Raw genomic sequence first — 26537 nt, 5'->3', positions numbered from 1 at the left:
CAATCGGATATCCAATCAAATCAAATAAGCATCGAGCAAAGTGAATAAATAGAGCAATAATCATAAAGTGACACTGAAACTGGAGATAAGTAAAAGTGAACTGAACACACTCCCGGAGTGTGTATCAGAGAGAATAACATTAGGATGGGGGACATCACGGACGTCAATAAGGCAAAGGGACTCAAGAGAAACAACTCTCTGGTGGTGTATATCTCAGGATACTGAAGGAGACGAGTGTGTGTGAGGGAGAGAATTTGCAGGACACTGGCTCCAGTCACGGATGAATCTTTGGACACCAGTGAGTTGATTGGAAGCGAATGTACTGCCTCAATTTAAAAAGGATATGAAATCCGAATGTGGCATCTGCAGGCCCATTACCCTAACATCTGTAACAAGTAAATAATGGCAACTGTTAGAGTCAGACTGGAGGAGTTTCTGTGTAGTGAACCTAAAATCAGCCAGCACGAGTTTGGGAGAGGGAAATCCAGGCGGACAATCTCCTTGAATTCTTTGCAGGTGCAGATAAAGCAGATTGTGGAACTCCCTACGATATAGTTTAACGGGACCTTCAGAACTGACCAAGTCACACTGAAGCCTCATTCAGCTGGATCAGACATTGATTACAAAATGGGAAGCAGAGAGCCCCAAGATCGGAGCTACGTTCCACTGAAGGCCTTGGCTAGGACCAGGGCCTTCACCAGGTAAATGTTGGGGGGGTGAAATAGCGGGAGAGAAGGCCGCAAAAAAGGTCCTCTCGTTCGAGTGGGCATCTTCTGTCCAATGTGGAGTGCTAACACCGCTTCCTAGGTGTAATGTATGCACTTGTGGGGATGCTCACAGGTTTGTAGATCTGTTGAGTTGTGAGTGGCTTAGCCAGTCATGTGATGTTCACAAGACTCAATAAAATCCCAGCTAGTTGGATTCGGAGGATCCACAATGAGGCAGGTGGTTGAGAGCTTGGTGGATGAACCGGTAATGTGTAGTGTGATTGTTAAACCTTTTGTTAATAAACCAACTGGTTTGTAATAGCAATGTGCTGCTATGAATTCTTAAGCAAAGAACCCATGAAACAAATACATTAACAGTAGGAGTCTATCTTCATGGTGACACCAGGAAGTCATGGTAACACAGACAGACAAGGAGGGAAATCCGCTGGGGATCTGGGCCCTGCTCCAGCCACCATCACCATCTACATGCTGCAGACACGGAAGGAGAGACCAGCGATATTCCCTGCAACAGTGGCCTGGGAGGGAAATATGGAGTAGGAGTTGAGGCTGGGTTAGGCCTCACTGCCCACATCTTCCTTCAGTCCCTGCGGCAATCACGCCCGATTCTGGACAGGATTGTGGAGGAAACTCCTGACCTTCGTCTGCTGAGATTATAAACCAAGAGCAAAAAAAACGGCAAATGCTAAAAATCTAACACAAAAACAAAAAATGCCAGAAATACTCAACAGGTCAGGCAGAAATGCGGAGAGATCAGTTAACATTCCGGGTAAGGACCCTTCGTTCTGACTCAAGACAACAACTTATCTGGTCATTATCACCTTGCTGTTTGTGGGAGCTTGCTGCACGCAAATTGGCTGCCGCCTTTCCCACATTACAACAGTGACTACACTCCAAAAGTACTTCATTGGCTGTAAAGCGCTTTGAGACGTCTGGTGGTCATGAAAGGTGCTATATAAATGCAAGTCTTTTAGTCTTTTTCTGCTGTCTGACCTGCTGAGTGTCTCCAGCATTTTTTTTCCAGCAGTTAATCAGCAGTCTATAATCCCTGCTACGATCACATTTGGAGTACGGTGTTCAATCCTGGTCAACACACCACACCACACATATTAGTATCAGAGAGGATGCAGGGAAAAGTGATCAGGCCATATTTATTGCTCATCTCTCATTGCCCTAGAGGGGACCCAGTCAATTACATTGGGTAGGACTGGAGTCACATGTGGGCTAGACCTGGTAGGAGGTGGTAGATTCTCTCCTCGGAAGAACATTAGTGAACCAGTTCGGTTTTTATCATGAATTATTCATTGAATTCAGTTTCCTTAGTTGCCGGGATTGGTGGGATTGTGAACCCGTAACGGCTAGGTTGCTGGTCCAGTATCATAACCACTGTACTACCTCCCCAGAGGGACCATTAGGAAGGTGTAAGCACTACCGTCTAGGAAGGTGCTGGTTAATTAAGTGCACAAAGCACGACGTGGTATAGAAAATAGGGCAAGTCCAGCGCATGTCGAAAAATCTCACCCCTCCACAGACCGTGATTTCTGTTCAGTGAAATAACCAGGCACATCATTGGCTGGGAGGGTCAATTTCCCAATATGTGTTTCTGGCGCAAACTAGAAACTCTTCGATATAGCCACACCATCTCGATATTAAAAATGACGGGTTTGCTGTGACTGCCCGTCGCCCTTCTGCCACTTTCACTCCATCTATTGGGTACCTCTGTTTCTATTGTTCAATGACAGACACCATGGGATCAGGAAAGGGAGGTTATTGGTTAAAGAACAGACGGTATGGGTTTAAGAAAAGGAGGTTATTGGTTAAAGAACAGACAGTATGGGTTTAAGAAAGGGAGGTTGTACTTAACTACAACAACAACTTGCATTTATATCACGCCTTTAACGTAGCAAAACGTTCCAAGGCACTTCATAGGAGCGTTATCAAACAAAATTTGACACCGAGCCACATAAGGAGATGTTAGGGCAAGTGACCAAGAGCTTGGTCAAAGAGATAGATTTAAGGAGTGTCTTAAAGGAGGAAAGAGGTGGAGAGGTTTAGGGAGGGAGTTCCAGAGCTTAGGGCCTAGGCAACAGAAGGCACAGCCGCCAATGGTTGAACTAACTTGCAGAAGTGTTTGTAAGGAGACTACTGTTGCAGTGGTTGAGGAAATACTTGTATTTTGAGAACGTTTTTGACAAGGTTCCCATGAGGAATCGTACAACAGGAGACGAAGGAGGAACTGGATTAAAAATTGGCTAAAAAAAAAACAAGAAATAAAACTGAATGTGAATGTGAGTGTCGGTCCCACCTGGTGCGTTTGCAGACAGTGTATACTCATTCACAAACTGTGCCGGAACCCGGATCCTGGCCTTCACACCCAATGAAAAGTCAATTTCACTTTTGACTTTGCTGTCCAGTTTGATCTTGAGAATGACAAAAATCTGCTGCGGTACCTGAAATGAAAAACGAATATTTAGAACCTTCAGCATGTTGTGGCAACACTAGTGAACCTCCCGAGGCATTGCTCATCATTCAAGCGAGGGCGATTAGAATATGTGGCACACAATTTATTATACAAGATATGCAGGATCATTCTATCCAGTAACACATGTGTGTGATACCTAATAACATACAGCTCTAATAATTTGTTCAGTTGTGTAGAAGAAGATAGTTCTCCCTCTTCTTGTAACTGTTTTTTAACCTATTTCCCACTCTCTAATTCTTCCTGTGTCCCTCTCACTATCTTTCTCTCTTTCCCTGCATGATTTTCGCTAACTTTATGTGTCAGCTGTGGCTCAGTGGGTAGCACTCTTGCCTCTGAGTCGGAAGGTTGTGGGATCAAATCCCACGCCAGAGACTTGAGCACAAATATCTAGGCTGCCACTCCAGTGCAGTGCTGAGGGAGTGCTGCACTGTCAGAGGTGCCACCTTTTGGATAAGACATTAAATCGAGGCCCCATCTGCTCTCTCAAGTGGATGTAAAAGATCTTATAGCACTATTTCAAAGAAGAGCAGGGGAGTTATCCCCGGTGCCCTGGCCAATATTTATCCCTCAATCAACATCACTAAAACAGATTATCTGGTCATTATCACATTGCTGTTTGTGGGAGCTTGCCACAAATTGGTTCCCACATTACAACAGTGACTACACCCCAATAATTGGCTGCAAAGCGCTTTGGGACATCCTGTGATCGTGAAACATGCTATATAAAAGTCTTTCTTTACTCCGTGTGGGGGGGTATTTCTCTGTTTGGGCCCAGTTCCTTTCCCATTCTTTGTCCATCACTCATTCTGTAAGTCTCCACTTTCCTTGGACTCCCCTCTATCTACACAGGGGATTCGAACATTAAATTATGAGGACAGGTTCCATAAACTTGGCTTGTATTCCCTGTAAAAAGAACAATTAGGTGAGATCTAATCGAGGTGTTAAAAATGTTGAAATTAATTTTTAGGGTAGAGAGAGAGAGGGAAATATTTCCTCTGGTGGGGGAATCAATAACGAGGGGGCATAACCTTAAAATTAGAGCTCGGCCATCCAGGAATGAAATCAGGAAGCACTTCTTCACATAAAATGTCGTGGAAATCTGGAACTCTCCTCCAAACGGCTGTGGATGCTGGGGAACAATTGGAGCTTTCAAAAAGAAGATTGATAGACTTTTGTTAGGCAGGGTATCGATGGATATGGAGCCAAGGCGGGTAAATGGAGTTCAAGTGCAGATCAGCCATGACCTGACTGAATGGCAGAGCAGGCTCGAGCGACTGAACGGTCTCCTCCTGCTTCTATGGTCTTCCAGTGTCTCTGTGTGGCCCTCACACATTTTAATTTACTGATGTATTCAACCCTCCTCTCTTAAAGTTGTTAAAGCCCAGTGTGTTCGGTGTGGGAGCGAAAGTCCGTATTACCCGAATACCTTGCTCTCTGCGCAGTCTGTGAGGTAGCACATGCTGGGTTAAAAGTTCAAATGGTCGCATGTTCAAATGATTCAGCCATATTCGATTGTGTGAACTTGATACCTCTGTTAAGGGAGGGGAAGGTTTTATTGCGGCAATAAAACACTTTCAGGAGGGTTGAGAGCCTGGTTGTTCAGTTTAAGTTGTTATTCTGTGACATTCGTGTGTACCTTTGATGTATCATGATTTGTTGGTGATATGCCTGGAATGTGGTGATCAAAGGCAAAAGCTAGTATCGGAAATGTAAGAAAATATTGGTTTAGCAGCTTACACGAGAATTGGGGTGTATGTCTCAGGAGCAGGAAGCGTGCACTGGTTTTGTGAAGTGTGTGTCTCAGTAACTCATACTGGTTTTGTAAATATGAAGTTTTAATAAAGACCTGATCCTGCCATTACTACAATGAGAGAGTGTGTACTCGGACGTTTAAAGCAACAAAACAAAAAAGAGCAAGAAAGCAGTCCAACATCTTGGTGAGCCCGATGTGATTTTCCCAAATTTTGTTTGACTGAGTTGTTTCGACGTGAAGCTCGTTAAAGTTGAAGTTGGTTCGAGGAAGTGTTTCCCACACATCAGTTCGAGGAGGGAGTATTTTCTTAGTTGTCGTGACTTAAAGGTATCTCCAGTTAGCAATGGGAGGATCAGGGAATATTTTCCAGGTGAGGGCCGGTCATTCTGAAAGAATGGATTGAGTCTAAAGGGGAACTTACGGGATAGAACAGGAAACAATGACAGGAGGATGGAGAGAGACACAACAGGCCTTAGTGGAGAGTGTCTGGTTAAAAAAGATTAAAGTGTTAGAGTTAAAAAGTGATAGAAAGAGAAAAGCGTTAGTGTTGCAGTGTCTAATGCTGAGGATTCAAAAGTTAGGAGAAAAGGCTGAGGCTAGAGATAGGGAAGTCTCAGAACTCAGAGAGCAGCTATCAGCAGCTGGGAAAGAAGTAGAGAGTTGCCGATTTCAGGCATTTGGGGCCGCCAGAACTATTTTGATGCTGGATCAGTATCTTGCTGATGAATAGAACCGTAATCAAGATCTAGAGCAAGGACTATTTAAACTGCAGCAGACGGTGGTATTGGCTTGCCCAGCGGAGACAGAAATTGATGAAGCTGGGTGGTATTGGGTGGAGTCCCCAGGTCCGAGAGTTGAAAAGGGGATTAAGGGACAGGGAGCACGCCCACCTCCTTTGTCTTCTCCGACTTCGGAGTCTCGAACCCGTGTGGTTGGCATGGCAACGTTAGCTATAAATGTGGAGCAGTTAGATGCCTCTTCGGTTCCTCAGACGCTTCACTCACTGCAACATTACACACGACTTTCCGGTAATGCGGAGAGTGGGGGAAGCACGTTCGGGCGGACAAGGCGAGAGCACGATCATGAATCTTCCACTCCCTTTGGAGCTCGTGAAGGGAACACCACCTTAAGTGGTTTGGGGGATTCCTGGTATAAGCGAGGAGGGGTTACAGGACATGAGAACTATCCTTAATGAAGTGGGACCTGCACCGCTTCAGGATTTTAATGAGTTTGCCCAATGGTGGTGTAATATTCTGGGATGGTGGCAGTCAGGGAACATATCGGAGAAACAGAGGGTTCACACGATTCTACAAGCTTTAGGGAATCACCGAGGAATGGTAGTAGGTTTTGAAACAAATACCAGGTCCCTGCTTGGTAGAATAATAGTTGCGATCTTTGGTGCTTACTCAGGGCCACAGTTAATAAAGCGGCTTGCATTATTACCAGGGGAAGGACCCAGAGAAGCAGGGGAACGTATATTCCAGTTGTGTAAAAGTTTGGGAAGTAATTGGATTGATATCAGTCATTACGGGGATGGAACACATCGAGAGATCATTTTGACTCTCCTACCCCAGTCAGTAGTTCTGGAAGTAGATGCCTGGGGTGGGGACAATAGTTTTGCTAAATGGTTGCCAAGGATAGAAAGCTTGTGTCAGAGAGCTGCAGGAATTTCAATCATGGAAGTGAGACAGGGGTTACAGTGATGGAACGAAGGGCCTGAGTGGATGAATCCTGCGAGGAGTCGCATAAAAGGGGCAAGACCAGGTGATGCCTGGATCCCGACCCGTCAGTTGATAGAGGACAGGGAAGGACTGGCTACAGAATTAGACCATTTAAAAAGTTGAAGCATCAGGAAAAGGAAGCAAGAGTCACCGACAGGACTGATACCTCGGTCCAGTTGCTGAGGTCAGGGGTAGATTCCGCAGGTGAGGGATGATTGCTATCGGGATGCCACATATGTTGTTCCCTTTAGGACCCTGGTTTCAGGATAGGGGTGGCCTATCGAGGCTTGTGTGGAAGGGCAAAGGGCAGCTGTAGAAATTGACACAAGGTCCATCGGACAAATGAAGATTGAGGTGATCCTGGAGGAAGGGGATTCCCCTCTTCAGAGACAGTACCCCATCAGCCCAGATGCACGAGGAGCAATTACTGAACAGTTAGAGATGAAAGCAGTGGGAGAAGCTTGCTCAGAAGCACAATGTTTCTGTAGGAACGGGCTGCCTCAGAACTATGAGATGTTCAGTGAAAAGCTAAAATATGGGAGTTGGAAACACGATCTAAAAGGATGCGAAATGGAAGTTGGAACTTTGAAAAATTTGAGAGGTGCAGTTGCAGAAGCTCCGAAGGGTGTACCGAGAGAAGGACTGGGACTCTCGACTGAATATTCAGCATTTCTGTCACCCATTACTCTATGTTGTTACACTCCTCCCATATACCAGAGAAAAGTGTTAAAAACTGTGCAGGAATTAACAGACTTGTTTGCCGACTGTTGGTTGGTTGACTGCGAGTTTAAGATTTTGAACCGGTACAGAATGGGATTCAGTAGGAAACATCAGAAATTGAAAATTGTTTAAGAGAAAGGATAAAATAGTTGTATTGGAATAAAGGAGAAAAGGGAAGATAGTGTGTCTTTTCTACTCTTCTACAGATTTTTCTTTTGATGTTTCAATGTGAATGTTAAAGTTTTTAAAAAAGCATGTGTGAATGTTTCTTTGTGACTGGCTGTGGTTCCTCCTTCTTTTTCAAGTAGTACTGGTTAGTTTGAAATATTGGTCTGAATTAAATTGGAGTTATTGAGGTTAATTAACCTATTAAAACCAGACTTTTATTATGGCCATGGTGAAATTCTGGTTGGTGTAAATTGTGTGAAAGCCTTTAGTTCCAGACATGAGGCAATCACATCAACAATTGGTATTTAAAACATTTCTGAACAATTTCAAGCAGGGGTAAAAACGGGAATGTTATTGTTGTGTGTGGAGTTGTTTCATAGAGTGTTTGTAGTGGTGTTACTGAAGATGTTTGATGTTTTTACCTGCTGAATTGAATTGATCGGGATCTTTGCAAGTTTGAAGGCACAAAAACTTTACAAAAAGTTTTTGTATTTGGCAAGAGGTTTTTTTTAAACTTGAAAAGCTGCTGAGAGTTTGTGTGACAGAAGCTGACACTGATTGATGGTGTCTGTGTTTGTCAACTTTTGAAATGCAGAAAAAGAAGTTTACTCTTTTCACAAGCAGCTGTGAACTCTTTTTAATTCTGCAAGCAACTTTTGTATTGATGGATGTAAATATCTTGGGCATTTTTAAATGTTAAGTTTTTGAATTTGAGTGGATATTTCCCACAGTGACAGGTGAGTTGAAAATTGACAAATGATGAATTAATCCATTGGGCTTGCTGGAAAGCCACAATGGATTTTCTGTTTTTTCTTTCAAGCAGTGGGCCATATGAGTGTCAATGGTGCAAGGTTACCAAGAGGGGCTCTTTGATTATAATAATAATAATAACTTTTATTTATATAGTGCCTTTAACATAGTAAAACGTCCCAAGGCGCTTCAAAGCAGTGCTGCAGACAAACAGATAAATTTGACACCGAGCCACAGAAGAAATTAAAGCAGATGATCAAAAGCTTATTTAAAGAGGTAGGTTTTAACGAGCGTCTTAAAGGAGGAAAGAGAGGTAGAGAGGCGGAAACGTTTAGAGTTCCAGAGCTTAGGGCAGCTGAAGGCACGGCCACCAATGGTTGAACAGTTATAATGAGGGATGTTCAAGAGGCCAGAATTTGAGAAGTGCAGACTCTTGTGCGGTTGTGAGGCTGAAAAAGATTACAGAGATAGGGAGGGGCGAGGCCATGAAGTGAGTTGTAAACAAGGATGAGAATTTTGATATCGGGGCGTTGTTTAACTGGGAGTCAATGTAGGTCAGTGAGGACAAAATAATCCAGTGATGGGTGATCGTGACCTGGTGCGAGTTAGTACACGGGCTGCTGAGTTTTGGATGACTTAGAAATGACTTCATGGTGTTCCAGAGCTTGAACTTTGTTGATAAACTGCAGTGGGAGCTACAGTAATGTTCTTATCTGCAGACAGTGATGGATCTCGGATGTTGTAACACGATGACAAAATTGGACTTTAGACTTTGCTTTTTTAATGCTTCAAATTAACTATTTGGAGTCAAGTATTGTCTTCCAAGGAAGACTGCTCAAGAGGGAACATCCAAATGTTATTGCAAATACATTTTTTTTCTTTTGTTAAATCACAAGCCTGGACATAATTTTTTGAGAAATTAAAATTGATTAGATAAATTGACATGAGTTGCTGCTCAAGCAGTCGGGGAGGGAAACGTATCGGAAATTTAATGGAATAATTACATTTTATTTTTGATAAGGTCCAGTCAATGTGGTTCCATTTAAACTGTGTAACAAAGACGTTTTTGGAGGGAACACTGTTATGTTAAAGATAACTAACATCCCTCATCCTGCAGACTGATTTGCTCTATAACTTGGATCGATTCGGGAAGAGGTTAATTGGTAATTGATCTATATGTAGACTTGTATTTACACTGTACAACCACCAGAGGGCTCATCCCCTGGAGTCCCAAGGGATCCCATAATCCCTTGGGAGCACAGGTATTTAAGGAGGCTTCACAGGTTGGAGAGGCACTCTGGAGACCTGCAATAAAAGACTAAGGTCACACTTTGCTTTGAGCTCACAGCGTTCAGTCTGACTCTTTCTCCATACACAACAGTCATGATCATTTTGTATTGGACAGTAAAGTTTCTCCAGGGCTCCTGAATAAGATGGAATGGCAGTAAATGGGAATTTTTCGAAAATAATTTTCTTAGATGATTATGAATGAATTTCAGGAAGTCAAGCAAGGGTTAGGAAAACCATCCTCGGCCTCCTCCCCTGTTCCAACGAAGTTCAACATAAGCTCGAGGAACAGCACCTCATCTTTTGTTTAGGCAGTTCACAGCCTTCTGGACTCAACATCGAGTTCAACAATTTCAGAGCATAACCTCTGGCCATCTTTGGCTCCCTTGCCCCCCCCCCCCCCCCCGCCATCTTATGTTTTTTTTCTTCTTTCCTCTTTGTCTATAATGGCAGCTGGTCATTACTATGCAATTCACACCCTATCCAGATTAACCTCTTTCTGACTTCCATCATTACCATTTCAATTCAGCCATCCCTTTTGTCTCTCTAATCTCTCCTGCCTTCCACCCGATCACAGACCTGCCCTTTTGCTCTTTCTTCCCCTCCCCCTTTCAGTGCTTAAGAATGTGCTCTTGTCGAACATTCAGCTTTTCTGACCAAGGGTTGTCGACCCGAAACGTTAACTCTGCTTTTCTCTCCGTAGATGCTGCCTGATCCGCTGAGATTTCCAGCATTCTCTGTTTTTATTTCAGATTCCGCAGTATTTTGCTTTTGTGTTGGGGTTAGGAAAAGCTGTGCGAGTGAATCCCTGAGCAACATAAAACACATGGGTATGATTCTTGAAAGGATTTTAAATTTGGTATCGAGGCATATTTATATTGCAAGTTAGGAAAGCGTAGGTGAGAAGGTCTGGTACCCAACAGAGGAACTGAAATCAAAAATAAGGTGGGATACAGGATTTGGGTTTCTAAACTTCAGGGTGGAGATCAAAATGAAATTGGGATGACTAAAAGCTAGTGGGAAATGATACTTAGCAAGAATATTTGTAAGATGGATAATGGTTAGGAGAACTGGAGGAATCTTTTAAGTCCATGATTACTTGATATTTCAGTGCATTATAGTATTAATAGATAATGCCAGAGAGAAAAATCGGGGGAATGTGGGAGCGAAAGTCCGTATTACCTGAACACCTCGCTCTCTGCGCAGTCTGTGAGATAGCACATGTTGGGTTAAAAGTTCAAGTGGTCAGATGTGTAAGAGTCATTCATCCATAGGGGTACTGAAGTTGCATGTTCAGCCATGAACTCATTGAATGGCGGTGCAGGCTCGAAGGGCCGAATGGCCTACTCCTGCATCTATTTTCTATGTTTCTATGTTTCTATGTTTCTATATTAGATTGTGTGAACTTGATAACTCTGTTTAGGGAGGGGAAGGTTTTATTGCGGCAATAAAACACTTTCAAGAGGGGTGAGTGGCTGGTTGTTTAGTTTAAGTTGTTTTTCTGTAGCATTCGTCTGTACCTTTGATGTACCATGATTTGTTGGTAGTATGCCTAGAATCTAGTGATCAAAGGCAACATCTAGTATAAGAACTGTAAGGAAACACTCTTAGCAGTTCACACCAGAATTGGGGTGCATGTCTCAAAAGCAGGAAGCATGCACTGGGTCCCTTGCTTTTTGTGGTATATATCAATGGTTTAGATTTGAATATAGGGAGTATGATTAAGAAGTTTGCAGGTGACACTAAAATTGGCTGTGTGATTGATAATGAAGAGGAAAGTCATGGGCTGCAGGAGGATATCAATCTACTGGTCACATGGGCAGAGCAGTGGCAAATGGAATTTAATTCAGAGAAGTGTGAGGTAATGCTCTTTGGGAGGGCTAATAAGGAAAGCATATACACATTAAGCGATAGGCCACTTAATAGTGTCGATGAACAAAGGGGCCTTGGAGTGCTTGTCCACAGATCCCTGAAAGTAGCAGGCCAGGTGGATAAGGTGATTAAGAAGGCATACGGAATGCTTGCCTTTATTGGCCAAGGCATAGAATATAAGAGCAGGGAAGTTATGCTTAAATTGTATAACACTTTGGTTAAGCCACAGCTAGAGTACTGCATGCAGTTCTGGTCGCCGTATTATAGGAAGGACTTGATTGCAGTAGACAGGGTGCAGAGGAGATTTACTAGAATGCTGCCTGGAATGGAGAATCTTAGTTATGAGGACAGATTGGATAGGCTGAGTTTGTTCTCACTGGAACTGAGGAGGTTGAGAGGAGACCTCATTGAGGTGTACAAAATATTGAGGGGCCTGGACATAGTGGATAGTAAGGGTCTATTTCCATTGGTGGAGGCAGTCTATTACGAGGGGGCATAGTTTTTAGGTAGTTGGTGGAAGGTTTAGAGGGGATTTGAGGAGGGGGCTTCATTACGCAAAGGGTTGTGGTAATCTGGAACTCGCTGCCTGGAAGAGTGGTGGATGCAGAAACCCTCACCACTTATAAGAGATGGTTGGATGGGCACTTAAAGTGCAGTAACCTGCAGGGTTACAGACCTAGAGCTGGTAATTGGGATTAGACAGGATAACATCTTGTTGGCCGGTGCAGATATGATGGTAAGTACTGCAGGGAATCGAATACGGCCTGAGTGATCTCCTGGACTAGTTTCAATCGCCTGGATGGGTCGGAAAGGAATTTTCCCAGATTTGTTTTCCACTAAATTTGCCTGGGTTTTTAAACGATTTTTGCCTCTCCCAGGGGAATCACATGGCTCCAATTGAGGTGGAGTGTAGAATGTTTCAGTGTAAGAGGTGTCACAGTTGTGTGGGGCGGACTGGTTGGGCTGGGTGCTTTTTACCTTTCTGCCATTGTTCATGGGTTTATATGTAATCCTCGGGGCTGCTGACCGAGGGCCGTGCGGCTCTTTGTCAGCCGGCGCGGACACAATGGGCCGAAATGGCCTCCTTCTGTAGACTTCTATGTTTCTATATATGTCTCAGTAAATGTCATACTGGTTTTTGTGTAGAATGAAGTTTCAATAAAGATCGGATCCTGCCATTGCTACAGCTGAGTGTGTGTGTGTGTGTCCTCTGACCTTTAGAGCAACAAAATGAAAAAAAAAGAGTAAATTCAGCAAGCACGCCTGCCAACTGGCTTAAGACCAGAGCTTGGTACCTGGGTCGTGCAGAGAAAGCACAGGGCTGGAACTTGGGAGGGTGGGTCTGGCAACCGTTGGGATGACTAGGAGTTAGACCTGTGAGCCAATACACGGGGAAGGGAGCAGAGAGAATCCAAGGTGTAGGTTAGACCTAACCCAGCAACAGGCCAGAACGAAAGATAGGCCTGGGGGAAGTAGAGGAAGGCCATGAAAACCCCTGCCATTGTGGGGCAAACAAACGTAGCAGCAATGAGGGTCATTGAGCTGTCAGATTGTGGATGCGGTGGAGCACGGAAACCACTGGAGTCAAGTGTGGAAATGTATTTTTATCTAAGCTGATACCACACGGTATTTTTGTGCCCTTCGCATTGTATAACAAAATGGAGTCCTGGTCCTTCCAGAAATTTCTGCATAAAGCAGTCGGCTTGCATAAACAGCTAAACCTGGCTTGAAATGGCTGATAGCCCCCAGACAGCTAGGAGGCAAGTCCTGCTGAGACAAGTACCCCCCCCCCCCATGGTGCTCTCCTATTGTCACTCCACCCCACCCTTTTCGAAGTACTCAAACCACCAGCCATTATCTCTTGTAGAGACCTCATCCATTTGATGCAAAAAGATAACTGACTAGGAAACTGGACCATCCTGACACAATGCAAGGCAGGTAATAGCTCATTACCACACTCTCACCGAGTGATGGCCGGCTGGCCAACTAATAACCCTGACAAAAGGAAATATCTGGAAACCATGTCAGGACAAGGATGTAGTAATGAACTCTTTATCTGTATTCACTGACTGCGAGACAGAGCCAATACACAGGGAGAGGCCATAACTTGGGTTTTATTGTATAAATATCTCGTGAAACTGTACCATTTCGAAGGTGTTCACTTAGCCATTGACTGAGTGTGAGCTTTCCCTTGCTAGCAAGTAAATTAAAGAAACTTCTGCCAGAGCTGAAGATGTCGGAGTCATTTATCGGAGGTCGAGATTTCGACACAAGGCCCGACTGAAGTGTGAACGTTTAATGAATAGACAGGAGGCAAGAGGACCCCGAGAGAGGAGAGGCCTGCCTGCTTGTCCAACACTGGGCTTTCCCTTGCCTCTCATCCCCTCCCCTCACTCCCACCCCTCCAACACTGGGCTCTCCCTCATACCTCATCCCCTCCCCTCACTCCCACCCCTCCAACACTGGGCTCTCCCTCACCCTCTCCCCTCACTCCCACCCCTCCGACACTGGGCTTTCCCTCACTCCTCATCCCATCCCCTCTAACACTCCACTTCCCCTCACACCTCACTCCCTCCCCTCCACACCCCTCCTCGCCCCTCACTCCCTCACCCCTCCTTGCCTCCATCACCCCTCCCTTCATTCCCTCCCATCCTCGCCCCTCGCCCCTCACTCCCTCCCCTCGCCTCGAGCACTGGGCTTATATTGTATACATTGACCAGTTATATTGGACTCAGAACAGCTCTGCACTGACAAAAGCATGAATTGGTGCCAATATCTTATTTTATTTTATGATTTTAGAAGCGACTAATCTCAGGTGACACAGAAACATGCGGGTGATGTTATGGTTAATACCTACCCCACACTGGAGCCTGTCTGGTAAAACCTTCACTGTGTTTCCCTGATGCTCTCTGGAAGATGGAGAACACAGTTCCCCAGGGAATTTTGAGAAGTTACTCTGCACTTTGGATTGAGGATGTGTTTCTGAATCAGGGTCAGTTGTATCGAAGCCGGAGTCTCTGCTGTAGCCTGCGGAGATGGAAATTGCACACGATTCAAGAAGCATTAGAAACGGGTAGAAGAGCATTGCTAACACCAGTCCAACAAAGGACCGAGACGCTCCCTACTTCATTTGATCATCATTGTAACAACTCCAACTATTAGCCACCGATGTGTGCTCAAACGCATCAACAACCAGAGTGAACAAAGGCCTGGGGCGGGCTGGGGGCGGGGGGAATTGCCCTTCAGAAAAAGGACTGCTAGCGCCTCGAAGTAATGGGGCGGTAAGGCCTTTCCAACCAGGAGCAGGCGGCAGGGCCGACCCAACCACAATTGCCCCTGGGCCGGGGGAAGGGGAAGGAGTGGGAACGTGTTTCCACCGCGCTCTCTGCTCCGACCCATTCTCGGTCCCTTACCGCCCCGTGGGGGAAATTGCCCCGCGGGAGGGCGGCCACTGCCAGTCAGTGTCCCTGACAGCTTCGCGAGACGGGAAGCTGCCAGTAGCTGGGCGGTGCGGCCGTCCGTAAAGGGGAGGGCACACCACCGCGGCCGCCATTTTGTTTTCATTGACGGCCGACTTCCGAGTCGGCCATACAGAGGCGGCCGCTTGTTCAGCCGGGCAGCCCGACACTCCCTCTTGGGTGCCAGGCCACTGGCCCTACTGAACCTTCCCCCGGTGGCTCAGTGGGCTCTATGTAGGCCTCGCAGCGTCCCTCCCTTTATGTGAAGGGGAGGGAAGTTGCGATGCGTCGGTGAGACGCGGCACGTCCACATCGCGTGGATGTCATTACCGCCGCACTGATGACGCCGCCCCGATCCCGCCCCAAAGCGCTGGGAGACGGTGCCAGAGGTAAAGTGTCGAATTTTCCGACTCTTTCCTCCGACTCCCGCCGGGTGGAAAATTTCCGCTTAAATCGAAATGCCCTCCCCAATTTCTCACTGAGGGCAATTTTGGCCCCCTAGTCTCCCCCTCTGTCAGAGGAATATGCACTTCATTGGCTGGAAAGTACGCTGGGACGGCCTGTGGTCATGACATGTAGTCTGTAAGTGCAAGTCTTTCTTCTTTCATGGTATGTGAGTAAACAAACATTTCTTGGTCAACATTAAACTTTATGGCAAAGTAAAGCATGCAAGAGAGAAAGTCTATTTAAATCCAGTCTTTGCTTCAGCAGTAAGCAATCTTAACTTTGATTTCCTTGTGAGACAGATTAATTATAATTCACTAAAAGGGCAGTTTCGAGTCACACTCCGTTAATCCAAGCTGATATGGATGTATAGCACAATGATTATTGTTACACTCTAACTTGAATTGACCGCCAGTTTAACCCCACACTGTCAAGTGCTGGGTCACTGCTGTGGAACAGCATTCCTCCTGCTCGTGCTGGAGTAGCCAGATACAATGGAATAGACCAAATAGGAGAAAAAAAATCAGCAGGACACTTTTCATTAAGAATTTGGGGGCTGCAGAGGACCATGTGGCCACCCCCCACTCTTGGAGATAAGACTCGGTGTGGTTGTTACATTTCTCGGGCTGCAAAATGTCAGCAAAGATCAGAGGCAATTCCAACCACAGACTGCACATGAACAAAACAATGAGTGGCGAATGTAGAGCTATTTCTAGTCTGCAAGGACCACAACTAATAATAATGAACTCAACCAGTGTTCCGCTCATTCCCCCCCTTCCCCGTGTCAACTTTCCTGAAGCACAAGTACTCCCAGCCGCTGATACCTCGTGTGAGCGAATCTCGGCAAGCTATTTGGCCATGGGACATTACAGCCCAGCTTGATCATATCCTTATCTGCCTTCGATACATGTGCAGGAGTTTCAGAATGAGCAGCAATCCAGGATAGTCTTGTTCCCTTCCCAACTCAAGTGAGGCTCGCAACTTTGCTCCTTATATGCTACCAACGCTTTAATGGGACATAAATCATACACCATGGCCCTTCAGCATGAATCTTCTACATTCTCTTCATTATGGGTTTTACGATCTTCAGTATGAAGGATGTCAGGTCTGGGTAACGGAGCACTCGATCATTAAACATCTGTCTATCTACACCCTAGATCACTGATCCTCCACTCTGCTAAGCATCTTACCACTTGGTGTATACTCTCTTTTACTGGTCCTTTGCCCAAAATGTGCTACGCCACATTTCTCCGCATTGAACTATATTTGCACCTATCTGCTCACAACAATAACCTGTACAAGTGCTTCGACAATTCTTCCATACCCCAGATCTTTCCTCTTGTGCCTATGTTTAAAGCATTTATATCAATGTAAAATAGAATCCTAGCCCACAGCTATCCCCATCCCAGCAATCCAAAACTGTCCATTCAACCCTGCTCTTGGCTTTCAATTCCCGAGCCATCCCTCTATCCAATGTGCCAACATTCCCTTTAATACCACATGCCTTAATTGTTGTAACAAGTCTCTTATATAGAAAAATAGAACATAGAAAGTTACAGCGCAGGAAGTTGTCATTTCGGCCCATCGTGTCCACGCCAGACGACAAAGAGCCACACGTCCCTCGGTCAGCAGCCCTGAAGGTTACATATAAACCTATGAACAATGAACAATGGCGGGAAGGTAAAGAGCACCCAGCCCAACCAGTCCACCCCACACAACTGCGACACCCCTTACATTGAAACATTCTACACTCCACCCCAACCGGAGCCATGTGATCTCCTGGGAGAGGCAAAAACCAAATTAAAAAAACAGATAGGGAAAAAAAATCTGGGGAAATTCCTCTCCGACCCATTCAGGCGATCGATCAAATACTTTATCAAATACCTTCTGAAAATCCATGTATACAACATAGCTGTAATACTACGAGCAGTTCTAGTCGCCGTATTATAGGAAGGATGTGATTGCACTAGAGAGGGTGCAGAGGAGATTTACTAGGATGCTGCCTGGAATGGAGAATCTAAGCTATGAGGACAGATTGGATTGGCTGGGTTTGTTCTCCTTGGAACAGAGGAGGCTGAGAGGAGACCTCATTGAGGTTTATAACATTTTGAGGGGCCTGGATATAGTGGATAGCAAGGGCCTATTTCCCTTGGTGGAGGAGTCAATTACGAGGGGCTATAGTTTTAAGGTGGTTGGTGGAAGGTTTAGAGGGGATTTGAGGGGGAGGGGGCCTTCTTCATGCAGAGTGTTGTGGGGGTCTGGAACTCACTGCTTGGAAGGGTGGTGGAGGCAGAAACCCTCACCACATTTAATTGGATGGGCACTTAAAGTGCCGTAACCTGCAGGGTTACGGACCTAGAGCTGGTAAGTGGGATTAGACTGGATAACCTCTTGTTGGCTGCCGCAGATACGATGGTAAGTACTGCAGGAAATCAAACACGGCCAGAGTGATCTCCTGGACTAGTTTTGATCGCCTGGATGGGTCAGAGAGGAATTTTCCCAGATTTTTTTCCCCCTAATTGGCCTGGGTTTCTATCTGTTTTTTTGCTCTCCCAGGAGATCACATGGCTCCGGTTCGGATGGAGTGTAGAATGTTGCGCTGCAAGGGGTGTCGCAGTTGTGTGGGGCGGACTGGTTGGGATGGGTGCTCTTTACCTGTCCGCCATTGTTCATTATTTTATATGTAACCTTCAGGGCTGCTGAGCGAGGGCCATGCGGCTCTTTGTCGGCCGGCACGGACACGATGGGCCGAAATGGCCTCCTTCTGCGCTGTAAATTTCTATGTTTCTATTCAATGTAGCCATACATTAGCATGATTTTGCAGTGCTAATGACAGCAACACTGTCAGCATTTGTCGTCATTAATCCTCTCAAACTGACAGCAACTTCAGGATTTAGCGCATGCGCAGGTAATTGCGGAAAGCCTGTAGGTGTAGTCAGCTATTTCCTGCTCCTCCGCAGGTTGCACTGTGGAACTCCCCAGAGTCCTCAATCAATTGAAATCACATACAAGGATGAAAGATTCTCCTTTTATGATGAAATATTGCTGTTTAATTCCCCCTTGTAATGTATTTGCTTCATGGGTTCTTTGCTTAAGCATTCATAGCAACACATTGCTTTTAAGAACCAGTTGGTTTATTAGCAAAGGTTTAACAATTGCACTATACATTATCAGCTCATCCACCAGGCTCACAACCACCTGCCTCATCGTGGATCCCCTGAACCCAACTGGTTGGGGTTTTATTGAGTCTTGTGAACATCACGTGACTGGCTAAGCCACTGCCAACTCAACCAACCTGTGAGCATACTCACAGTGCATACATTGCACCCCTGAAACATTAAGCCTTGTTGAAAGAGGTGTAACAAGGTTTTTAAACAGCGTACTGACTGCTGAACAAATGTTCTGGCCCTGAAAAACTTATTTTATATTTGTGGAATATCAAATCTTTCCATTAATATGAGTAAAAAAAAAATTTAATATATTTTTCTAAATTTGTTTATGGTACTTCAGCTTCTACCTTAATCTTATGTATATGTCCCAATCTTTGTTTCACTCTGTAAAATTAATAAAATGTAAATTAGAATCTGTGCATTTTACTTCCTGGTTTGCTGTCTGTGAGAATTCCACAACGTGATTGGCTGCTTAGCCGGCTTGATTACATCACTGTTGCTGGACGCTTAGGATTCGTTTGATTTGGCGACAGATTCAAATAAAGGTCAGGAGAGCTAAAATTCACGTGACCAAGATTGTTAGATGCTTCTGGGCAGCTTACTTCGAGGCCAGTGGTGAGCGCTGTCACTTCCCCGCTGACCGCAAATTCCGAAGCGTTGACTTCAACGAAGAGTAAATTCGGGAAGGGTGTAAAATGGACGGCCAACTCAAACCCATCAATTTCTTATTGGTTGAATTAGATCAAAATGACTCCCTTTTCTTCTTTTCACAATCCTTTTCTTTAACCTGTCTCTCAAAGTATGTCTCGCTCTATACGTCATTTATTATTGTGGGCCCAAGCCCACGAGGAACTGGATTGGGACTGTTTCATCTCAGTTCAACTGAGACACCCTCATAGCCAGCTGTAAAAAAAATGGAACATTCACCAAAGCCTCTCCATCATATACAAGACACAAGTAAAGAGTGTGATGGAATATTCTTCTCTTATCTGGCAGTATCCAGGACAAGAAGCTAGATACTATCCAGAACAAAGCCGTTCTCTTGATCGGCACCTCTTCCACCAACTTAAACATCCATTCCCTCATCTATTGGCGTAACTTGTCTAAAGTGCGTACTATCCACAGGATGCACTGCAGCAACTCTCGAGGGTTTCTTCGGCAGCACCTCCCAAAGCCACATCCACCACCACCTAAAAGGACGAGGGCAACAGGCGCACGGGAACATCACCACCTCCAAGTTCCCCTCAAAGTCACACACCATCCCGACTTGGCTATATATCACGTTAAAGGAGTGGAAGACTCCTTTATGGCAAACGAGCCAAAGGTGAGCAGAGGAAACGTTTCAAGGACACTCTCAAAGCCTCCCTGATAAAGTGCAACATTCCCACCGACACCTGGGAGTCCCTGGCCAAAGACCGCCCTAAGTAGAGGCAGTGCATCCGGGAGGGCGCTGAGCACCTCGAGTCTCATCGCCGAGAGCATGCAGAAACCAAGCGTAGGCAGCGGAAAGAGCGTGCGGCAAACCAGTCTCACCCACCCCTTCCCTCAACGACTGTCTGTCCCACCTGGGACCAGGACTGTAGTTCTCATATTGGACTGTTCAGTCACCCAAGAACTCATTTTTAGAGCGGAAGCAAGTCTTCCTCGATTCTGAGGGACTGCCTTTGATGATGATGATGATGATGAATCACAGTTCCTTCATCATTGCTGGAACAAAATCCTGGAACACTCTCCTCAACAGCATTATGGGGGCACCTTCACCACATAGACTGCAGCAGTTCAAGAAGGTGGTTCGCCATCAGGGGTAAATTGGAATGGGCAATATATGCCGGCCCAGCCAGCAACGGCCACATCCCGAAAATAACCTTTGTTTAAAGTTATGCAATAAGTACAGCTTGCAGGTCTCTCATTCTACATAAGAACATAAGAAATAGGAGCAGGAGTAGGCCATTTGGCCCCTCGAGCCTGCTCCTCCATTCAATATCATGGCTGATCTGATCATGGACTCAGCTCCACTTCCCTGCCCGCTCCCCATAACCCTTTACTCCCTTATCGCTCAAAAATCTGTCTATCTCCACCTTAAATACATTCAATGACCCAGCCTCCACAGCTCTCTGGGGCAGAGAATTCCATAGATTTGCAACCCTCTCAGAGAAGAAATGTCTCCTCATCTCAGTTTTAAATGGGCGGCCCTTTATTCTGAGACTATGTCCCCTAGTTTTAGTTTCCCCTATGAGTGGAAATATCCTCTCTACATCCACCTTGTCCAGCCCCCTCATTATTTTATAAGTCTCAATAAGATCACCTCTCATTTTTTTGAACTCCAACAAGTATAGGCCCAACCTACTCAACCTATCCTCATAAGTCAACCCCCTCATCTCCGGAATCAACCGAGTTGAGAAGACTCCAATGCAAGTATATACTTCCTTAAATACGGAGACCAAAACTGTAAGCAGTGATCCAAGCATTCTGAAATGCAATAAAATCAAAATCTGGCAGACTTGCAGTTGACTGTAAATCAACTGTATTTTAACAATTTCCCTTTCTTTGAGATAAAGGTAAATATAGTGGCAGTCGGGCTGTGCCATACCTAGTCAGTGAGTGCACTGCTATCTGTGCAAGAAAATCAGAATATATGGCAAAGTTCAAGGAACAAGTGCTCACATCTGGGGTTCGATTGCACTGATGCCAGCAGAAGCTCGGCCATGGACTTGTCCCCTCACTCACATTGCTAGAGTTTCAACATGGTCTACACTGAATACTTTTAAAGAACACAACGTAAAAACGGTGTAGTCTATAAATGGCGCTAAAAGAAACCGAGATGTATGAATCATCTGAACATGAATTACACTGGACACTATTAATGGGCATTGTTTGAAATGGCTTAAATCCGACAGAAACCTCAAAACACTTTCACAATCTGTTTGCTGTGGCAGTTCCCCATTTTGTAATTAACGCATCTATAAACCAAAATTCTCTATCTTTCAATTTCCCATCATTACAAACTCCCCTCCGTCATTACAGATTCAACCCCTCCCCTTCATTAAGAACTCTGCCCCCGTCATTACAATCCTCCGCACTAATTATGTCAAGAGCAATTAGGTAAGAGCAGGTATAACCTCCCAGGCTCATTCTCTACTGCCCAAGTACCACACCAAAATTTCTCACCGAGATATCTTCACTGTTTTCTTCCCTCAGCCTCTACACCGAGCGACTTCTCATCCTCGGTGATTTCAACCTCAGCTCATCATGCTCTCTCTCCTCGGAGTTCATTGCCCTCCTAATCTCCCTTAATCTCTCGCTCCGTGTAAACACCCCAACCCATAGTTACGGTCGGCCCCTTGATCTTGCTATCTCACATGGCCTCACTATTCACCTCTTGTTAATCACAGATCAAGCCATCTCTGATCATTTGCTTGTATCGCTTACAACTGCACTTTCACATTCCCAACTGTCTTGCCGTTGGCCCTCCATTCACCACAACAATTTTGCTCAACCAAACCCTCACCTCCATCTTTGATGTCCTAGTCCCCATTGAAACCATTACTCTCTCTCACCCTGGCCAGTCCCCCAAGTATGACCGTCATCTCCACTCCCGTAAGTCCAAGGGATGCAGCCTTGAACGTATATGGCAGAAAACTGGTTTAGCCATTCACCGCCAGATCCGGCAGGACCACAGAAAGCACGATCGGATTCTGCACTCCTCGAGATCATTCTGGAATGCAAAGCTGACCCACGGCATCTTTCCTCTACTGCAAAGTGTCTTCTTCAATCCCCGTCTCCTCCAACAACACCTTCTTCTTTGTCACTAAGATTGAGACCATCCAATCAGCTAGCTCTTCTCCTAGCCCACCAGGCCAAACTTCCTGCCCCAGCTCTGAACTCGTTTCTCTCCTATCTCCGCTGATGCCCTCCCCGAGCTCACCTTGTCCACGAGACCCATCTCTGGCGCTCTCGACCCCATTCCCACTAAACTGCTGACCACACAACATCCTTTCTTGGCTCCACGTGAGCTGATATTTTAACGGTTCTCTCTCCCCTCGGGCACTGCCCCCTCGCCTTCACATCTGCCTTCATCACCCCTCTCCTAAAAAAAACCTCTGTCCTCGCCAACTACCATCCCATCTCCAACCTCCCTTTCCTCTCCAAATTCCTTGAACATGCTGTTCCTTCCCTAATCCATGCCCATCTTTCCCAAAATTCCATGTTTAAATCCCTTCAATCAGATTTCTGCCCCACCACAGTACTGAAACGGCCCTAATCAAAGTCACAAATAACATCCTATGAGACTGTGACCATGGTAAACTATCTCTCCTTGTCCTTCTTGAACTGTCTGCAGCCTTTGACATGGTTGACCCCACCATCCTCTTCCAACGCCTCTCCACCGCCGTCCAGCTGGGTGGGACTGCACTCGCCTGATTCCATTCTGATCTGTCCAGTCGTAGCCAGAGAATCAGCTGCAACAGCTTCTCTTCCCGCCCCCGCAGAATTATCTCTGGTGTCCCCCAAGGATCTATCCTTGGCCCACTCCTATTTCTCATGCATATGTTGCCCCTTTCAACATCATCTGAAAACACATCAGGTTCCACATCTACTCTGACGACACCCAGCTCTACCTCACCACCACCTCTCTCGATCTCTCCATTATCTCTGAATTATCAGATTGCTTATCCGATATCCAGTACTGGATGAGCAGAAATTTCCCCCAATGAAATATTGGAAAGGCTGAAGTCATTGTCTTTATTCCCCGCCACAAACTCTGTTCCCTGGCCACACTTTCCTTCCCTGGCAACTGTCTGAGCCGGAGCCAGATTGTTCACAATCTTGGTGTTGTGTTTGACCCCGAGATAAGCTTCTAACCACATATCCGCTCCATCTCCAAGATTGCCTACTTCCACCTCTATAACCTCGCTCAACTCTGTCCCTGCCTCAGTTCATCTGCTGCTGAAGCCCTCATCCATGCCTTTGTTACCTTTAGACTTGTCTATGCCAATGCACTTCTGGCCGGACTCCCATCTTCCACCTTCCATAAACTTAAGCTCATCCAAAACTCTGCTGCCCATATCCAAACTCGCACCAAGTCCCGTCCACCATTCGCAGACCTACATTGGCTCCCGGAAAAACAATACCTCGCCTTTAAAATTCTCATCCTTGTTTTCAAATTCCTTCATGTCCTCGCCCCTATTTAAAAAAGGAGGCAGACAAAAAACAGAAAACTATAGACCAGTTAGCCTAATATCTGTTGTTGGGAAAATGCTGGAGTCCATTATTAAGGAAGCAGTAGCGGAACATTTGGAAAAGTATAATTCAATCAAACAGAGCCAGCATGGATTTATGAAAAGGAAATCATGTTTGACAAATTTGCTGGCGTTCTTTCAGGATGCAACGAACAGGGTGGATCAGGGGCATCCAGTGGATGTGGTGTATTTGAATTTCCAGAAGGCATTCGATAAGGTGCCACATAAAAGGTTACTGTACAAGATAAAAGTTCACGGGGTTGGGGGTAATATATTAGCATGGATAGAGGATTGGCTAACTAACAGAAAACAGAAAGTCGGGATAAATGGGTCATTTTCCGGTTGGCAAACAGTAACTAGTGGGGTGCCACAGGGATCGGTGCTGGGTCCTCAACTATTTATAATCTATATTAATGCCTTGGATGAAGGGACCGAGTGTAATGTAGCCAAGTTTGCTGATGATACAAGGATGGGTGGGGCAGCAAATTGTGAGGAGGACACGAAAAATCTGCAGAGGGATATAGACAGGCTAAGTGAGTGGGCAAACATTTGGCAGATGGAGTATAATGTGGGAAAATGTGAGGTTGTCCACTTTGGCAGAAAAAAATAGAAAAGCAAATTACAATTTAAATGGAGAAAAATTGCAAAATGCTGCAGTACAGAGAGATCTTGGGGTCCTTGTGCATGAAACACAAAAAGTTAGTATGCAGGTACAGCAAGTAATCAGGAAGGCAAATGGAATGTTGCCCTTTATTGCAAAGGGGGATAGAGTCTAAAAGCAGAGACATCCTGCTATAACTGTACAGGGTATTGGTGCGGCCACACCTGGAGTACTGCATACAGTTTTGGTCTCCGTATTTAAGGAAGGATATACTTGCATTGGAGGCTGTTCAGAGAAGGTTCACTCGGTTGATTCTGGAATTTCCACTCATCGGGGAAACTAAAACTAGGGAACATAGTCTCAGAATAAAGGGCCGCCCATTTAAAAATGAGATGAGGAAGAATTTCTTCTCTCAGAGGGTTGTAAACCTATGGCATTCTCTGCCCCAGAGAGCTGAGGAGGCTGGGTCATTGAATATATTTAAGGCGGAGATAGACAGATTTTTGAGCGATAAGGGAGTAAAAGGTTATGGGGAGCGGGCAGAGAAGTGGAGCTGAGTCCATGATCAGGTCAGCCATGATCTTATTGAATGGCGGAGCAGGCTCGATGGGCCAAATGGCCTACTCCTATGTAACTCTGTAACCTCCTCCAGCCACATAATCCTCAGATATCTGAGCTGCTTCAATTCTGCCCTCTTGACCATCGCTGATTTTAATCACTCCACCACTGGCGGCCGTGCCTTTGGTTTCCAAGGCCCTAAGCTCTGGAACTCCCTCCCTAAACCTCTCCCCATCTCTACATCTGTTTCCTTCTTTAAGACTCTCCTTAAAGCCTACCTCTTTTTTGGTCATCTGCCTTAATATCTCCTCAAGTGGCTCAGTGTCAAATTTTGGTTGATAACAATCCTGTGAAACGCCTTGGGACATTTTACTATATTAAGGACGTTATATAAATGCAGGTTACTGTTATTGTTGTTTGCTGGGGGACTGAATGACACAGTGCGTTGCAAACTGGCCTTTCATTTTGGATACTCGGGTTTAAATGCAGTTCCTCATGGACCCATGACACGAAACGATACCTAATTTGGCAGTACAGGGCAGATTGGCTCAGAGCGGCCAGTGAAGGCTTCGTGTGGGAAACCTTCAGTGCGGTGTAGATCTCTGAGGTTGTGGCTGAGACACACTGCTGGGGGGAAGAGGAGAGAGTTTGACTCTACATATAACTGTGCTGTACCTTGCATTGGGTGTCTGGAATGGAAGCTTTTCTATTCCCAATGTCAACATTCCTCAGCTTAATGGGCTGAAAACTTCGAGCTTGATCCACATGTAGAGTTTTTACTTTCTGATCTTAACAAAATTCAATTACCTTCCCCCTTAATTACACTGTTAGCAAGTTTGCTTCAGCCAAGCATCGAAAGGAATCTACTTCAACCCAGAATTCCATCCTATAAACGCATGCCCATTTAAAGCACCATCAGATATAGGGTATGACTGTACCGCTATAAATTATGAGGGTGTCATAATTAATAGACACCTGATTCAATTCGGCATAACGAAGCAACATTTTACACACCTCAATGATGAGGTTAGTATGCAGGTACAGCAAGTGATCAGGAAGGCCAATGGAATCTTGGTCTTTATTGCAAAGAGTATGGAGCATAAAAGCAGGGAAGTCTTGCTACAGTTCTACAGTGTATTGGTGAGGCCACACCTGGAATATTGCGTACAGTTTTGATTTCCATATTTACGAAAGGATATACTTGCTTTGGAGGCAGTTCAGAGAAGATTCACTAGATTGATTCCGGAGATGAGGGGGTTAACTTATGAGGAAAGGTTGAGTAGGTTGGGCCTCTACTCATTGGAATTCAGAAGAATGAGGGGTGATCTTATTGAAACATATAAGATTATGAGGGGGCTTGACAAGGTGGATGCAGAGAGGATGTTTCCACTGATGGGGGAGACTAGAACTAGAGGCATAATCTTAGAATAAGGAGCTGCCCATTTAAATCTGAGATAAGGAGGAATTCCTTCCCCCAAATGGTTGTAAATCTTTGGAATTCGCTGCCTCAGAGAGCTGTGGAAGCCGGGACATTGAATATATTTAAGACAAAAATAGACAGTTTTTTAACCAATAAGGGAGTAAAGAGGTT

The 26537-nt window shown here is 45.3% G+C and overlaps 1 protein-coding gene across 2 annotated transcripts in view; it reads right to left on the bottom strand.

The window, feature by feature from the left end:
- LOC139234943 (phosphoinositide 3-kinase adapter protein 1-like) overlaps nucleotides 1-26537 on the bottom strand; it is a 128956-nt gene that overhangs the window by 67471 nt on the left and 34948 nt on the right. For both annotated transcript variants that reach the window (XM_070865916.1, XM_070865917.1), the window contains exons 3-4: nucleotides 14336-14505; nucleotides 3031-3175 (exon numbers count right to left, since the gene is read on the bottom strand). In XM_070865916.1, coding sequence (XP_070722017.1) covers nucleotides 3031-3175; nucleotides 14336-14505 — 315 coding nt within the window. The remainder of the gene's footprint in view (nucleotides 1-3030; nucleotides 3176-14335; nucleotides 14506-26537) is intronic.

The sequence above is a fragment of the Pristiophorus japonicus genome, chromosome 22 (genome assembly GCF_044704955.1).
Source record: "Pristiophorus japonicus isolate sPriJap1 chromosome 22, sPriJap1.hap1, whole genome shotgun sequence".
Lineage (NCBI taxonomy): Eukaryota > Metazoa > Chordata > Chondrichthyes > Pristiophoridae > Pristiophorus > Pristiophorus japonicus.
Note: the sequence above shows the minus strand (reverse complement) of the source record. Positions and strands in the feature narration are given on the sequence as shown.